Raw genomic sequence first — 18336 nt, forward strand, 5'->3', positions numbered from 1 at the left:
AGGTTTGGGCTTCCTCCTGTGCAGAGGCAGGAACCCGATGCCTAACATTGTGGTGTATTAACATGTGTTTTCATCCATTCCAGATCCTAATGCAAGTGCAGATGTATAACAGCTGAATCCAGGTGATTGCATTGTCATACGCAAACACGTGAAATTTAGCCCAAATCCACAGTTTGATTGCCTGTTCCAAGTTCAAATGATCACATCCACCATAGTGAAACTTGAGGGAAAGCTCATCTGGATCCAAGCCAGTGATTGCAAAAAGGTCACTCCACCGGCAGAATGACCTTTCTACTAATTATCTTGCTAAGAATAGCAGGGCTATTGCACACCAAGAAAAGAAAAACAAGTTAGATTATACTCACTGGGTGGCGAGGGCGTTGGGTATCGCGTTCTGGTCCCATCTTCTAGAGATGAAGTCCCCCTTCTTCTGCCGTGGCTCCTGGGCAGGCATACTTTCTCTGCCCTGTTGAGGGCAGAGTAAAGTACTGCAGTGTGCAGGCGCTGGGAAAGGTCAGAGAGGTCCGGTGCCTGCGCACTGCAGTATTTTACTCTGCCCTCAACAAGGCAGAGAAAGTACGCCTGTGCAGGAGCCGCATTAGAAGTAAGATGGAGGACGTCATCGCTAGAAGATGGGAGGCGCCGTACGGGACCATGACACCCATCGGACAAGACACAGTTAGAAACCGACTCCACGAGGATGGTCTGAGTGCCTGACGTCCACAGCTGGGGGTTGTACTCACAGCCCAAAACTGTGCGTCCCTCCAAAGAAATGCCACCACACACCATTACTAACCCACTGCCAAACCGGTCATGCTGAAGGATGTTGTAGGCAGATCGCTCTCCACACCGTCTCCAGACTCTGTCACGTCTGTCACATGTGCTCAGTGTGAACCTGCTTTCATCGGTGAAGGGCACAGGGTGCCAGTGGCAAATTTTCCAATCCTGGTGTTCTGTGGCAAATGCTAAGCGTCCTGCACGGTGTTGGGCTGCGAGCACAACCCCAATCTGTGAATGTTGGGCACTGAGACCATCCTCATGGAGTCGGTTTCTAACCGTAAGTGCAGACACATGCACATTTGTGGCCTGCTGGAGGTCATTTTGCAGGGCTCTGGCAGTGCTCCTCCTGTTCCTCCTTGCACAAAGGCAGAGGTAGTGGTCCTGCTGCTGGCTTGTTGCCCTCCTACGGCCCTCTCCACATCTCCTGGTATACTGGCCTGTCTCCTGGTAGCACCTCCAGCCTCTGGACACTATGCTGACAGACACAGCAAACATTCTTGCCACAGCCCACATTGATGTGCCATACTGGATTACCTGCACTACCTGAGCCACTTGTGTGGGTTGTAGAGTCTGTCTCACACTACCACGAGTGTGAAAGCACTACCAACATTCAAAAGTGACCAAAACATCAGCCAGAAAGCATTGGCACTGAGATGTGGTCTATGGTCCCCACCTGCAGAACCACTCCTTTATTGAGGGTGTCTTGATAATTGCCAATAATTCCCATCTGTTGTCTATTCCATTTGCACAACAGCATGTGAAATTGATTGTCAATCAGTATTGCTTCCTAAGTGGACAGTTTGATTTCACAGAAGTTTGATATACTTGGAGTTATATTCTGTTGTTTAAGTGTTCCATTTATTTTTTTGAGCAGTGTATTTTGTTTAATATTTTTCTGAAGGATTAATATTTGGTCTGATATTTTCATATTTCATATGCAATGTTTTGAGAAACCTTGTGTCATGGTTAGTCAATTAGGAAAATACATAATATCAGCAAAATCTCATATCATGTTTGTGAGAAGAGGGCTGCTGATGAAAATTTCCAATGGGAACCACATTAGTCTGTAAATGGTATAGAAATCTTGCCCACATGGTTAATAAACAGAATTGTTTATGCTCACAAAATGTGCAATTATTTCTTCGATGCTCGTAACAGAGAGGACTGAGTCTCTCCGTTTGGCCTCACTGGTGATCCTGCTATCTGACTTTGAGATAAGGCCCTTTTACATTTAGCGATGCACCAGCGATCCAACCAGCGATCCGACCCGGTCAGGATCGCTGGTGCATCGCTAAATGATCGCTAGTGAGCTTTCATACAGAAAGATCTCACAGCGATGCAGCAGCGACGCAGCACAAGATACTTACCATTCACACACAGCGATCCTGACGTCCTCCCGCCCGCCTCCACGCATCGCTGGACGTCACAGCAGGAAGTCTCAGCAGGAAGCGCCCGACGAGAAATGGATCTGGACATTCTCGCGCGATCAGCGATGGACAGCGGGGGAGCCGGTCGCTGGTAAGTATCACACATAGCGATATCGCTAGCAATATCGCTATAACGTCACAAAACCAGTGACGTTTTAGCGATATTGCTAGCGATATCGCTTAGTGTAAAACCCCCTTTAGAACACACTGCTACAACACACGTAAACTAAAAACAATAAGAAGTAAACTTACTTTACAGAACTCTTTACAGAGTCAGGATCCTGAGCAATTACATGACCAATTATGCTACCTTCTTTGGTGTCTTCATTCACTTCAAACACATAAAAAGGTTTACTAAAAATAGGCGCCTCATCAATATCTTTCAATAGTACTTTCACAATTGCTGTATCTTTAAATGAGGTAAGGTAAGTAAATCTTGGATCTTCATATGTATTAGCAGCTTCAACTTGAAATGTATGTAGTCGCTGACTTTCAAAATCCAAAGGCTATGGAGATATTAAAATGAACATAAGTCAAAAACATCAATAATACATTCTGATTTACCATTTAACATGTCCCCAAATAATTATAAAAGATCAAATCAATATATCACTTTAAGGTCAATTAGCCCAAAGTCATTTATTACACTATATCTTATGCTTTCTGTGTGCATCATTTTAGACACGCATATATTCTGAAACACTTTCTTGCTCTGTAGTTGTGATAAATAGAGCAAAATGCGATACTGAATAAAAGTCTCATATTATGGATCCATAATAAAACTTTTTCAAAGTGAAAAAATGCATTTGAAAATAAAAGAGGTTAATTAATTAAAAATTTTGTTAGGAGGTAGCTCCAGCCCTTAAATTATTTGCTGAGCAGTCATCGTTTTATAGTATAAAATTTCTAAATAAAGGTACAAGTGACCCAGTTTCTTAACCAGAGACATGAAACAGTAGGATAATATTTTGCTTAACTTCTATCTCAAAATTAAATTTCATCATAAAACAAAAAAAAGTTAAGGTGGTTAAAATTGGAAAATGTAAGACATTTTGTAACAAATACAGCTTATTTAACGTTACTAATTGTAAAATCACAGAATGTTTATAATTTGAGATAGTGCTAAAAAATAAATGCTTATCTTTCTAAGAAAAATGAGGATGAATGAACTCATGGAGATCAACATCCAGCACTGCGGAGACACCATCGCATGTTTCTCAACGCTGTGATTCTAGAGCAATGCCCCCCATCCCTTATGGGAAATATGCAAAAACATGCAAAACACAAGCCGCGGAGACACCATCACGTGTTTCTCAACACAAGCAATGACTAGCCAGGTCTTTCCCCGGGAAGGAACAACCACGGGAAGGGCAGTCTCCAATGAAGGAAACCACCTATGCCAAAACATGGTATCCATCCACAGACAGCTGTTTCGGGGTATTGCCCCTCATCAGTGTGGAGTAGGAAACTGGCTAGTAGGAGCAATGCCTAGTAAAAGACTGTGAAAAATGAGGATGAATGAACTCATGGAGATCAACATCCAACACTGCGGAGACACCATCACATGTTTCTCAACGCTGTGATTCTAGAGCAATGCCCCCATCCCTTATGGGAAATATGCAAAAACATGCAAAACACAAGCCGCAGAGACACCATCACGTGTTTCTCAACGCAAGCAATGACTAGCCAGGTCTTTCCCCGGGAAGGAACAACCATGGGAAGGGCAGTCTCCAATGAAGGAAACCACCTACGCCAAAACATGGTATCCATCCACAGACAGCTGTTTCGGGGTATTGCCCCTCATCAGTGTGGAGTAGGAAACTGGCTAGTAGGAGCAATGCCTAGTAAAAGACTGTGAAAAATGAGGATGAATGAACTCATGAAGATCAACATCCAACACTGCGGAGACACCATCACATGTGGATGGATACCATGTGTGTTCTGTGTGATACTGTGTGCTGAGCTGTGTATCTAAACTGTGTGATACTGTCTGCTGAGCCATGTATCTATTCCTATCCTGTGTGATACTGACTGCTGAGCTGTGTATCTAATCCTATCCTATGTGATACTGACTGCTGAGCTGTGTGTCTAATCCTCTCCTGTGTGATACTGACTGCTGAGCTGTGTATCTAATCCTATCCTGTGTGATATTGACTGCTGAGCCGTGTATCTAATCTTCTCCTGTGTGATACTGTCTGCTGAGCTGTGTATCTATTCCTATCCTGTGTGATATTGACTGCTGACCTGTGTATCTAATCCTATCCTGTGTGATACTGACTGCTGAGCTGCATATCTAATCCTATCCTGTGTGATACTGACTGCTGAGCCATGTGTCTAATCTTCTCCTGTGTGATATTGACTGCTGAGCTGTGTATCTAATCCTATCCTGTGTGATACTGACTGCTGAGCCGTGTATCTAATCCTATCCTGTGTGATACTGGGCTCCCCCTGCAGTCTGTGTCAGAGGGTGGTCTGTGATGGCACGGTAATAAATTGTGTTATTTCCAGCTTTACAGAAGGACGATAACACCATAGAAATGATAAGAATAATAGGCCAAATTGTTTGGTGAATTGGAATGCACGGGGTAAAAATTTTGCCTCACAACATAGCCTACGACGCTCTCAGGGTCCAGATGTGTGACTGTGCAAAATTTTGTGGCTGTAGCTGCGATGGTGCAGATGCCAATCCCGGACATACACACACACATACACACACATTGAGCTTTATATATTAGATATAAATATATATATACACAGTATATATATTGTGGTGTAGGAACCACTGAGTCCGCTAGGGGGCACTGTGTGGATGTCCCAGGAGAAAGGATGAATGGCAGAATACTGAATGGCCGTTATGTATCTCAAAGTGGGTGGCTTTGGGATGGGGACTTATGTGTTGATCAGCAGTGATACTGCTGAGGTGTTGTTTCAATGTGTAAGGGAGAAGTCTCCAGGTAACTAGAGAGATGGGTCAGCCTGGTTACCTACAAACCCACCCAGGAGTGTGTTTAAAGCACTATTGTAAAGAGTGTGTAAAGGCTTGAAGGACCTGTGATGAGGTCAGAGTCATGTGACCCAGTTGGCGTGGCTATGGACCATATAATGTGGCCAGGGTAGGTCACATGGGTGTGAATGCTGGGACCTGGTTGGTCCAGTGTGGAAGGTCCCGCTGAGATGGGGCTTCCTGCCTGACAGCACGTGTGGACGCTGTGGTTAATGGCTGTAAGTGCCTGAGAGTTCCCTGGAGGGAATGAATGTCTGCAGTATGGAGAAGCAGCCATGAGAGAACCCTGACGGGGTGAGATATAACTGTGAGGCTAAAAAGCCTGCGTATTGGACATTGCTAACAGAGTGAGCTCTGTCATGGACGCTATGCCGTTTATATATTGCTGGTCATGGTTTATGGTGTTTAATAAACCGCATGGACCGTTCTGAGCTTATGGAAAATACGGTGCCGGATGTGTTTTGTTCGCTGCCTAGTGAGTATCCCCTACCTGAATGACACCGCTACTTCTATATATATATATATATATATATATACACACACTAGCTGAAGAGCCCGGCATTGCCTGGGCATAATAGCCAACTGTGGTTAGTTATAGCAAATTATAATGATTATATTGCACATAAAAACCGTGCATCTAATCCTATCCTGTGTGATACTGACTGCTGAGCCGTGTATCTTATCCTATTCTGTGTGATACTGTCTGCTGAGCCGTGTATCTAATACTATTCTGTGTGATACTGTGTGCTGAGCTGCGTATCTAATACTATTCTGTGTGACAGTGTGTGCTGAGCCGCGTTTCTAATCCTATCCTGTGTGACACTGACTGCTGAGCTGTGTATCTCATCCTATCCTGTGTGATACTGCCTGCTGGGCCATGTGTCTAATCCTCTCCTGTGAAAAATGAGGATGAATGAACTCATGGAAATCAACATCCAACACTGCGGAGACACCATCACATGTTTCTCAATGCAGTGATTCTAGAGCAATGCCCCATCCCTTTATGGGAAATATGTAAAAACATGCAAACACAAGCCGCAGAGACACCATCACATGTTTCTCAATGCAAGCAATGACTAGCCAGGTCTTTCCCCAGGAAGGAACAACCACGGGAAGGGCAGTCTCCAATGAAGGAAACTACCTATGCCAAACCATGGTATCCATCCACAGACAGCTGTTTCGGGGTATTGCCCCTCATCAGTGTGGAGTAGGAAACTGGCCAGTAGGAGCAATGCCTAGTAGAAGACTGTGAAAAATGAGGATGAATGAACTCATGGAGATCAACATCCAACACTGCGGAGACACCATCACATGTTTCTCAACGCAGTGATTCTAGAGAAATGCCCCCATCTCTAGAGCAATGCCCCTGAAACAGCTGTCTGTGGATGGATACCATGTTTTGGCATAGGTGGTTTCCTTCATTGGAGACTGCCCTTCCCGTGGTTGTTCCTTCCTGGGGAAAGACCTGGCTAGTCATTGCTTGTGTTGAGAAACATGTGATGGTGTCTCCGCGGCTTGTGTTTTGCATAATCCTATCCTGTGTGATACGGACTGCTGAGCCGTGCATCTAATCCTATCCTGTGTGATACTGGGCTCGCCCTGCAGTCTGTGTCAGAGGGTGGTCTGTGTTGGCATGGTAATAAATTGTGTTATTTCCAGCTTTACAGAAGGACCATAGAAATGATAAGAATAATAGGCCTCAGTTACCACAACTGTCTACAAAGAAAACTGTTGCTGATAGCAACCAATCACAGCTCATTTTTCATCTTTTAAACAGCTCTGGGACAGTGTGGCGAGTTTTGAGTGGTGACTTTTGTGTTTCGACTTTTATGTGGCGAGGTTGGTGTATGTGTGGTGAAATGTGTGCTGAGGGTGGTATATGTGTTGAAGCACGTGGTAGTGTGTGGCGCATTTTGTGTGTGTGTTCATATCCCCGTGTGTGGTGAGTATCCCATGTCAGGGCCCCACCTTAGCAACTGTACGGTATATACTCTTTGGCGCCATTGGTCTCATTCTTTAAGTCCCCCTTATTCACATCTGGCAGCTGTCAATTTGCCTCCAACACTTTTCCTTTCACTTTTTCCCAATTATATACATAGGGGCAAAATTGTTTGGTGAATTGGAATGCGCGGAGTGAAAAATTTGCTTCACAACATAGCCTATGAAGCTCTTGGGGTCCAGACGTGTGACTGTGCCAAATTTTGTGGCTGTAGCTGCGACGGTGCAGATGCCAATCCCGGACATACATACATACATACACACATACACTCACACACACACACACACACACGTTGAGCTTTATATATTAGATATATATACTGTATATACATATATATATGTGTATATATACACTCACTGGCCACTTTATTAGGTACACCTGTCCAACTGTGTGTTAAGACTTAATTTCTAATCAGCCAATCACATGGCGGCAACTCAGTGCATTTAGGCATGTAGACATGGTCAAGACAATCTCCTGCAGTTCAAACCGAGCATCAGTATGGGGAAGAAAGGTGATTTGAGTGCCTTTGAACGTGGCATGATTGTTGGTGCCAGAAGGGCTGGTCTGAGTATTTCAGAAACTGCTGATCTACTGGGATTTTCACGCACAACCATCTCTAGGGTTTACAGAGAATGGTCCGAAAAAGAAAAAAAATCCAGTGAGCGGCAGTTCTGTGGCCGGAAATGCCTTGTTGATGCCAGAGGTCAGAGGAGAATGGGCAGACTGGTTCGAGCTGATAGAGAGGCAACAGTGACTCAAATTGCCACCCGTTACAACCAAGGTAGGCAGAAGAGCATCTCTGAACGCACAGTGCGTCGAACTTTGAGGCAGATGGGCTACAGCAGCAGAAGACCACACCGGGTACCACTCCTCTCAGCTAAGAACAGGAAACTGAGGCTACAATTTGCACAAGCTCATCGAAATTGGACAGTAGAAGATTGGAAAAACGTTGCCTGGTCTGATGAGTCTCGATTTCTGCTGCGACATTCGGATGGTAGGGTCAGAATTTGGCGTAAACAACATGAAAGCATGGATCCATCCTGCCTTGTATCAACGGTTCAGGCTGGTGGTGGTGGTGTCATGGTGTGGGGAATTTTTTCTTGGCACTCTTTGGGCCCCTTGGTACCAATTGAGCATTGTTGCAACGCCACAGCCTACCTGAGTATTGTTGCTGACCATGTCCATCCCTTTATGACCACAATGTACCCAACATCTGATGGCTACTTTCAGCAGGATAATGCGCCATGTCATAAAGCTCGAATCATCTCAGATTGGTTTCTTGAACATGACAATGAGTTCACTGTACTCAAATGGCCTCCTCAGTCACCAGATCTCAATTCAATAGAGCATCTTTGGGATGTGGTGGAACGGGAGATTCGCATCAGGGATGTGCAGCCGACAAATCTGCGCCAACTGTGTGATGCCATCATGTCAATATGGTCCAAAATCTCTGAGGAATGCTTCCAGCACCTTGTTGAATCTCTGCCACGAAGAATTGAGGCAGTTCTGAAGGCAAAAGGGGGTCCAACCCGTTACTAGCATGGTGTACCTAATAAAGTGGCCAGTGAGTGTATATATACATAATAAAATCATGATTAAGAGCTGGTTTAACGTTTAATGCATTGACCGTTATACTATCATGGTTTTTAATTTTTTCTTTTTCATGTTCTGATCTACCAATAAATGTGATGTTTTATTACTTTTGCAGTTGCTGGATTTTCCAAACTTTTTTCACAACCTGTAAGTTACTGTCAGTTAGTTGAGCTTCTGTTATATTTATTTTAAAAGGGAAACTACTTTATTAAAAAAGGGGTTGATTCAGTAGTGTACAACCCCATTTAAATCTAAAACACTTTTGCATGTAGCCATGTTGCATAAAATATTATATTGTAATCATTGTATATATAATAATATATAATAATAACCTTTTTAGCCATTATAATTCCATCCTGTGTATGCAGGTCTGTGGTGATCTCAAATAAATCTTTGGAATCTCCATCAGTGATAACGTATTTAATTTCTGCATTTTTACCCACATCGGCATCAACAGCTTTTATTCTTCCAATCTCTGTTCCTATAGCTGCAGATTCAGATGCCACAAATTGGTAGATACCTGTAACAAATAAACAATATTTGCTTTTAGGTGATTGTCATAGACACCAAATATAACAATAAAGAGGCTTGTTTAGCATAACTTAATGCTAGGCAGAATTTTCCAGCAATTTTTGTATTCTGAATAGAGGATTGGGTAGAAAACTTAAAAGTGGTGTATTTCTTTCCAATAAACTGTTCCTGCGTTCATGTTCTATTCCTGGTCTTGACATACAAATAATGAAGCAAAACTTGATTAAAATTCTGTATCTAATGTAGCCTAAGATTGTATTCAAACTCATTGTTTCTGAAAATTGTATTTATTAGTTTCTAAATGATGTAAAAAATATGCAAAATGTAAATGCAACCTTTAAAATGTTTCAGGATCTGACCACATGGTAATTTTTGGACGTGCATGGTAAAATTATAGCATTGCTATGAAAGAAACAATAATATTTTCCTACGAGAAGCAAAATCAAAAAACAACATTCTCACAATCAAAAGACCTTTCTTAGTATGAAGATATTCTTAGAGGTTCTGTCTCACAACCCAGAATAGATTTGAATTCATGACCCATAATTATCATGCAGTAATATTAAAACATGCCTCTCACACAGTAATATTTTTAATTACTGCAATGATCAGTTTTAATATGAGATCAATTAAATATGTATGTCTGGCATGAAAGGAATATGACATGTGGCACTTTTTATACTGTATATATTATTTGGCATACATGATAAAGTAAACATCATATATTCAAATTATTTTCACTTTTTTTGATTATACTTGGACTTCATTTTTATGCTATTTTCATGATGTCTTTTTTTTGCTGACATTAGGTGGTATCGGTGGGAAAATAAAGGACATGTGTTTCTGTTTTCTTTACATTTTATATATTGGGCACATATTTTTTTCAACAGGCTAACAATGATTTGGATTAGCAGTGTGCTTTATTATTAATTATTGCATACTCTTTATATATTTATTCATTATTGATTTATTTTTCATTCATTTCACATAAAGTCACAAAAGACCTTTAAGGGCATTTTTAATATTTAAATACGTTTTTTTTAATCAAATTTCCTCTCTAATTGGGCTGGTATATTAGACCCAAAGACATTGGAAATGCAGCCTCCAGGCTCCATTACAGAGATCTGAGTTTCCTAAGACTTGTCACCTCCTGTTCCCTCCTTAGAAACATTAATCCCATGACCACTTGCCAGGAGAACTGCCGGTAAAGAACCCGTTACACATAACGATGTCCCAGCGATCCCACCAATGATCCGACTTGGATGGGATCGCTGGGACATAGTTAGGCTGATCGCTGGTGAGCTGTCACATAGACAGCTCCTCCAACGATCAGGACCAGTGAGCAAGCTGGTTTCCAAGGTAAACAGTGGGTATCTAAGAGCCGCACGGCTCTTAGATACCCGCTGTTTACCCTGGAAACCAGTGTGCATGCTGGTTTCCAAGGTAAACAGTGGGTAAGCAAGAGCCGCGCGGCTCTTAGATTCCCGCTGTTTACTTTGGAAACCAGCGTCGCTGATCGCTGGTCTCTCACTGCCACACACAGCGATGCTTGCTGGCTAGCGGGAGACCAACTATCAAAAAATGGCCCAGGATGTTTGTGCGCGATCAGCGATACCCGGCAGGGGGGACGGTCGCTGATCCATGTCACACACAGCGATGTCGCTGGCGAGATTGCTGTGGCGTCACAAAGTCAGCGATCTCACTGGCGATATCGCTGTGTGTGACGGGGCCTTTAGTGCTTATTTAGCACTGTGTCTACGTTGATTTAGGAGCAGAGAGAGATGGTAATAAACTGGGAGCTTGGCTGTGTCTGATAACCAGCTTCCTGCCCAGACAAATGCATGATTGGGTGCAGCTGCTCTACTATCCAGTGATGTTTTCGAATGTCATTTCAGCGTAGAACGTGAACTAGCAAGTCGTTTATCATTTACTGGTTGCCCAGGAGTAATTAATCAATACTTTACATGAAAAATTAATGAGCAAATGCTGGTGTATTACATATTGCAAAAGTACACATCACTGAAGAATTGAATAATCTAAACAAAATGATCTCTTATTGTAATAAAATATTATTATAAAAGGACTCTAAATGCCATATAATACTATGTTGTACATAAAGTGCACTCCTCTAATTTATCCAGGAAACAACTACCACATGAAATCACAATATTCATTAAAGTCAGAACAGTCTCCTTAGATCTAATATCACAAATCATACAAATACTCTAGCATCACGTCGCCATTGCATTAGATCAATGCACCCATGTTTAAGCAGAGCAAAGCTTATAAATCTTACATCAATGATGCAATGTAATGTTAGCAACAGTAAAAATTTCACAATAATGCAATGAGACAGATCTGAATGAACACAAAGTGAGAATGTCATGTCTGTAGATTAGAGTGCCTGAATATTTAGGGGTTTTGAGAAGTGTGCTGTATAACTAAACTACACTAAATTAAGGATAACATTTGTGTAAGTAGGATCATATCTATGATCTACATTTATGTAAATTTATACAGTGGGATAATATGGTCTAGGTAAAATGCCACTAATGGTGTAAAAAGAAATTTGGACATTGCACCATGTTAGGATGTGCTACAGCATGGTAGAGAAGAATGAAACTTAGAGAGATGAACTGTGTATATGAAAATTCATCATGGCATCTGGAGAAGATGGAGCAGAAAACACAAAGAACATTTCTTATCTGGATGTAAATGTTTATTTGTGATACATGTTGAATACCATATCATCAGTATTGTTCCTGTATGGTTCACAGTCTGGTGATTCCTCTTAACAACAATTCCAAATATCTCCTTACTTCAAGTTATAGATTCATGCAATACAATTGTATATGTACCTGACCTGACATTACAATTGATTGCTGTACCAAGTTTGATGATAAATTAATTTACTGATGGTGATTCAGATGTTGAATTCAGGTACTGATGATGGTTTTGATAATGTATTTCTATACTGTGGGTGGTTTTGGTAATGTACTCGTGTACTGATTGTAGTTAAGGTACTGTATTCCTGTACAGTGAGAAGTCTAGTTCTGTATAGGTTCTGATTGTGTTCACATATTGCAATCCATAACCTTTCAGATAGTGTGATACATGGCTATGTTACTAAACGGTAACTTTTATTTATATATTTAAAAACTCATATGCATTAGACAAAGTGGTTATATGTGCAAAAAGGGCTCTTTGTAATGTCAGGAGGTAATGATTGACACTGAACACTTGTTAATCTCTCCACTATGAGTGATAGGATGTCAATAGGATGCAAATAGATTTCCTTGATACCTGAACAATAATAATAGGACTGAAAAAACAAATGCATAAATGCACTTGTGAAATAAAGAACAGAGAAAAGTAGAAAAAAGTGTTGATATCACCCAATTCACATGCAGACTGGCATCCAGGTTGTATCATTAGTCGAGACGTTCTCAGTTGAGACATTCCTCATTCTGCCCTGTCATACCCTTTGCATTGACTCCTGCCCTAACAAGGGCAATACCCAAGTATATCTTATTCTTAATGAAAAATCCCTCCCGACGCATTTATTTCTCCGTTAGGAGAAGTCATCAAGGGAGTGTACTTACTGTTGGAAAAGGCACCAGCTGGGAGAAGCCTGGATTGCTCCAGAATGAGATAGCACAAAATAAAAGTGTTTCCATGCTTATAAAGTGTCTTGTGTCTCAAAATTTCCAAGTAGACCCACAGTGGCTGGTACTCCTATAGGGTACAGAGTGCCATCACCCTTGTGATCAAAAGTTGGGGAGATAAGCCACACATCCCTTCTCTTGATTTAACTAGATTGGTTTACCTCTCTCTAAGGGTGTCGAACCCCTTTTTTGAGGTGGGGGTGTGTGGGGCGGGGTTTTCTTCTCAACCAGTTGCTATATTGTAGTGTCCCCATACTTATCTTTTATCGTCTCTCTGCATATTCATCTATTCACACTGGCATGTTTCACAGCCTATGTTTGCCTCATTTTTTTTGACCGTGTATCATCCAGTGGGTCTGATGTAACATAGGTAGGCAGGATTAAACCCCTGCTACAAACCTAGTACCTCACATCCTGTCACGTGTTAACTACCTCTGGTTACCATGTGTCCGATGCTTTCCGCCATTGTCATTACATTGCATATCTCTCACATATCTACTCCCCTATACAAAGTGTCACGACTGACGTAGTTAAGGTGGGCTGTCGTAGTACAGATAGGCGGGGGTCATACCCCAGCTTTAAGCCCGATGTCTCACATCCGGTCACATATTAACTATCTCTGATCATCATGTGACCAATGTATTCAACTGTTGTCATGGCACTGTGCACATCTCACAGATATACCTTTCTATGGGATGTCATGGCTGCTCAAAGCAACCTAATGTTGAATTTTGTCTGCAGATTTACCTCTATATGTTATCATACAATTTCTAGTGTGGATATTGTATCTGACAATAGCTATAATTCCCCTATTCAGGTTAGTAGTTATGGTCTATATTGTTACTCCTTATGTTTGCTTGTCCCCTAAATAGGGAGAAAAGAGGTGGGAAGGTTAAGAAAAGCGGAATGGAGGCAGATAATTAAGGAGTCAGATGGAGAAAAAGCATAAATATGAGTATAAGGGATCAAAATTCCATATATCTCCACACAGTCTGCTTCTGTAGTTATTTTGGAAGAAAGGGGGATATGATAACCCATCATTTCTTCTTAATAGATACTTTTTCTTTTTCCAGACCAGAAGAGGCTCTTTTGAATAATTACACTTTTTCATAATAAAGATATCAATGAGAAAGAAGACACTCTTATTTCTGGGGTCTTGATAGATTCAACATAGATACTCATAGGTAATCAACCGGATGGCCTACAATAAACCTGATTTAAAGTGGTCAGATTCTTTACATGAACATGTTTGGACAAGCAATGGTGGTTCAAAGAATTAGAGAAGTATTTATTCATAGACAGTGACATAATTAATGTGTCCCAGAGCTCTATGGATTAGGGATCAGCATAATATAGGGATATGGGGGTCCTAGATAAAGCAGGCATAATTCAGCAGCTCATTTAACCCCAAAGAGGCCATTGTTTTGGCGTCAAAATATCCATATGATTTCTTCTTGTTGTAAGTTTTTATCAAGATTTTCCCTCTTATATTCATCTTAATACAGTCAATGCCTGTAATAGAGAATACTTTTTACCCCCATGAAGGGAATTCACATGTTTATTAATTGGCATATCACTCTTATTTTGAATGTCGTTCAGGTGTTCGCCTATCCTTTGCTAAGCCACCAGAAAAACCCAAAGGCTATTTTAGATACAGCAGTTGTGTGGCCTGTTCCAACTTAAAAGTAACTAAATCTGTTCCAACAGTGTCACGGGAGAATCATTTGACAGTAGTGATTTTATCAATTGTAGGACTAAGTTTGTCTTTTATCAGGCCACCTGCATATGCTATGCCATAAACAATATATAGGCAAAACAATGCAGGAAATGAAATTGGCAACATATATGCATATGTTGCCTACTTCCTAAAGAGAAACAGAAGTTAGGAGCAGAGCAAAGAACAGGAACAGAAAAGAGATAAACTCTAGTTGGAATTACACTGATTGGCTTTAAATTACAGCAGAATGACTGAACATCAAAATGAGAATATCACCATCAGGAAATGCCAGCAGGGGGAGAGAATATAAAGCCGCACCTGAAAGATGATAGGGCAAACAAATTAAATCACCTGTGTTATGCTAAACAGACTGTAGCCAGTATAGCAGAACCTAAACACCTGGAAAAAAGTGTGTCTCCTGTGGCGCTGAAGACAGGGAAGCTGACCACAAAACACAGGTTCAAGAGTTCGAAACCAAGAGCATGGCACATGAAATTCTTATCAGATGTCAGCAACAACTCATCCAATATCTAGAGGCAAGTAAATATAATCAAAGCTGTCCATAAATTAATTTTTGTACTATAATTAGAAATGACATAGGGAAAAAGAATTGAACGAATTAACAAAGTGAGGTGCAGAAAGCCATTACAACAGCTGAAATCCATCAGTAATTATAAATCAATCATGACACTTAGTGAAAACTCATGGCCTTTAGAAAGGTGTCTAAACTACTGAAGATCCCAATGAGCACTGTTGGGATCTTCCAGAAGTGGAAAAAAACATAATTTCACCACAAAGCAGTCACAACCAAGTGTTTCACTAAAGATTTGAGACAGAGGAGTAAAAAGAATAAGAGTTGTCCAAGAGCCAATAACCACCTTTGAAGAGCTGCAGAAAGTCCTGAAATCAGTAGGTACAATTGTTTCAAAGAAAACTAGAAGTACTGCACTCCATGGCCTGTATGCACGCTCTCCACGCAAGACTCCATTGATGAACAAAAAGCATGATCAAGCATGTTTAAAGTTTGCTCAACAACATTTTGGCCAGCTTGTGTATCACGGGGATAATATAAAAACACATGGGAAACCCAATACAAGTCAAGGGCAAAAATTCTTTGTACACATGTTAAACACAACAAGAAAGATAGTTTAAATTGCCAAATTACAAATTTTATTATGCACAATATGCTGCAGAAAAAATATCCAAAATTATTCTCTTTACAAATAACATATCAAGAATACTGCAATCTAAACAGGGAGCCATATTGCAAGTGTGCCCAATAATCCAATAAAATTAACCTATAAATTTCTTCATACACAGGTATAACCTGTAATTAGATACAGCAAAATTATAGCTTAATACTAAATAGTAAAAATGCCATACCCACATGTGCTTGTGCAACAAAATAAATATATAAACGTGTTCACATGAAAACAGCCTTTAGTCTCCATCAGGCATAGCCTGTATGCAAATACATATATGAGTGCCACTTTCATTCAAACCACTAATAATTATATATTCCTATGGCACTTAGCAGGTAATCCCCCAGTAAACCATTTAAGAGATAAGCAAATCTGAAATATCAGGAGAAACTCATACGGGCACTTACATGAGGTATAATGGTCGCTCTGGCTTCCATGTTGCCCCAACGTGCGTTTCGCTTCTTCGTCAGGAGGCGTGTCATAGGGCAGGGTGAGTGCACGTTAAATAGGATGGCTAACCAATCAGAATCACTAATGGTAATGTGCGTCATCTAATTACTATGCCAACCTTCTGTGGAGTGTGATGCCGCTTCCTTCCTATTACGGCGCATGTGCCACTGACGTCACCCTCCAGATAACTGACAGCGGGTTTGTGGCCGTGGAGATCAAGTCGCGTCACGCCATCATGGTGACCGCGCACGCGCACTAGATTCCTAGTGTCCCCTCACCCGACAGTCGGAGAAGACAATGCCAGACATGCGCACTAGGCAGTATTGTTCCACATTTACTAACAACGCTAAGTGATAAACGATCTAGCAGATCCAAGATGCGCACTATGCAGGGATATAACGCATTAACTCAAAGGCACTAATGAAAAGAAGGCATGTGGGATAAGTGATACACAGTGTACTATAATCAAAAAATATTTAAATTCAAGTGAACTAATACATGTTTTAATAACGTGACATACTTATACACAATATACTCAAAATATACATTATAAACTGTGAAATATGCACATGAAATTAAGACATTAGTAAATCCTATTTTGTGAGTTACAATATAAAGTGCAATAATGCTTGTAAATAAAATTCTTATGATATAAAAATATACATCTTTGATTTTCATAATCTTCTTCTTATTCATACGAGCCAGAAATAGGGTCTGTTTCAACCACTTGAATATTCACATCAGTGGAATCCCAATATGGAAAGTCTCCAAGGAGATGTTATCAAGCATACAGGAACCATCCAATATATTGGCAAAATCTAGATAAATTTATAAAAAGTGTAAATTAACCCCTTCACCCCCAAAGGTGGTTTGCACGTTCATGACCGGGCCAATTTTTACAATTCTGACCACTGTACCTTTATGAGGTCATAACTCTCGAACGCTTCCATGGATCCCGGTGATTCTGACATTGTTTTCTCGTGACATATTGTACTTCATGTTAGTGGTAAAATTTCATTCAAATAACTTGCGTTTATTTGTGAGAAAAACGGAAATTTGGCGAAAATTTTGAAAATTTCGCAATTTTCCAACTTTGAATTTTTATGCCCTTAAATCACAGAGATAAGGCACACAAAAAACTTGATAACTAACATTTCCCACATGTTTACTTTACATCAGCACAATTTTGGAACCAAAATTTTTTTTTGTTAGGAAGTTATAAGGGTTAAAAGTTGACCAGCGATTTCTCATTTTTACAACACCATTTTATTTTTAGGACCACATCACATTTGAAGCCACTTTGAGGGGTCTATATGATAGAAAATACACAAAAGTGACACCATTCTAAAAACTGCACCCCTTAAGGTGCTCAAAACCACATTCAAGAAGTTTATTAACCCTTTAGGTGCGTCACAGGAATTTTTTTGAATATTTAAAAAAAAATGAACATCTAACTTTTTTTCATAAAAAAAATACTTCAGGTTCAATTTTTTTTATTTTACCAAGGGTAACAGGAGAAATTGAACTGCAAAAGTTATTGTGCAATTTGTCCTGAGTACGCAGATACCTGATATGTGGGGGGGAACGACTGTTTCGGCGCATGGCAGAGCTCAGAATGGAAGGAGAGCCGTTTGACTTTTTCAATGCAAAATTGGCTGGAATTCAGATTGGACGCCATGTCACGTTTGGAGAGTCCCTGATGTACCTAAACAGTGGAAACCCCCTAAAAGTGACCCCATTTTGGAAACTAGACCCCCCAAGGAACTTATCTAGATATGTGGTGAGAACTTTGAACCCACAAGGGCTTTACAGAAGTTTATAACGTACAGCGGTACAATTAAAAAATCATATTTTTTCCACAAAAATGATCTTTTCACCCCAATTTTTATTTTCCCAAGGGTAACAGGACCCTAAAAGTTATTGTGCAATTTGTCCTGAGTACGCTGATACCCCACATGTGGGGGTAAA

The 18336-nt window shown here is 40.7% G+C and overlaps 1 protein-coding gene across 3 annotated transcripts in view; it reads right to left on the bottom strand.

The window, feature by feature from the left end:
- The window catches only part of LOC141084632 (cadherin-9-like), a 453456-nt gene that overhangs the window by 105798 nt on the left and 329322 nt on the right, over nt 1–18336 (bottom strand). For all 3 annotated transcript variants that reach the window (XM_073569460.1, XM_073569459.1, XM_073569458.1), the window contains 2 exons: nt 9136–9323; nt 2460–2713 (listed from right to left, as the gene is read on the bottom strand). In XM_073569460.1, coding sequence (XP_073425561.1) covers nt 2460–2713; nt 9136–9323 — 442 coding nt within the window. The remainder of the gene's footprint in view (nt 1–2459; nt 2714–9135; nt 9324–18336) is intronic.

This window comes from Dendrobates tinctorius, unplaced genomic scaffold (assembly GCF_039654945.1).
Source record: "Dendrobates tinctorius isolate UK_male_01 unplaced genomic scaffold, ASM3965494v1 ptg000025l, whole genome shotgun sequence".
Classification (NCBI taxonomy): Eukaryota; Metazoa; Chordata; class Amphibia; order Anura; family Dendrobatidae; genus Dendrobates; species Dendrobates tinctorius.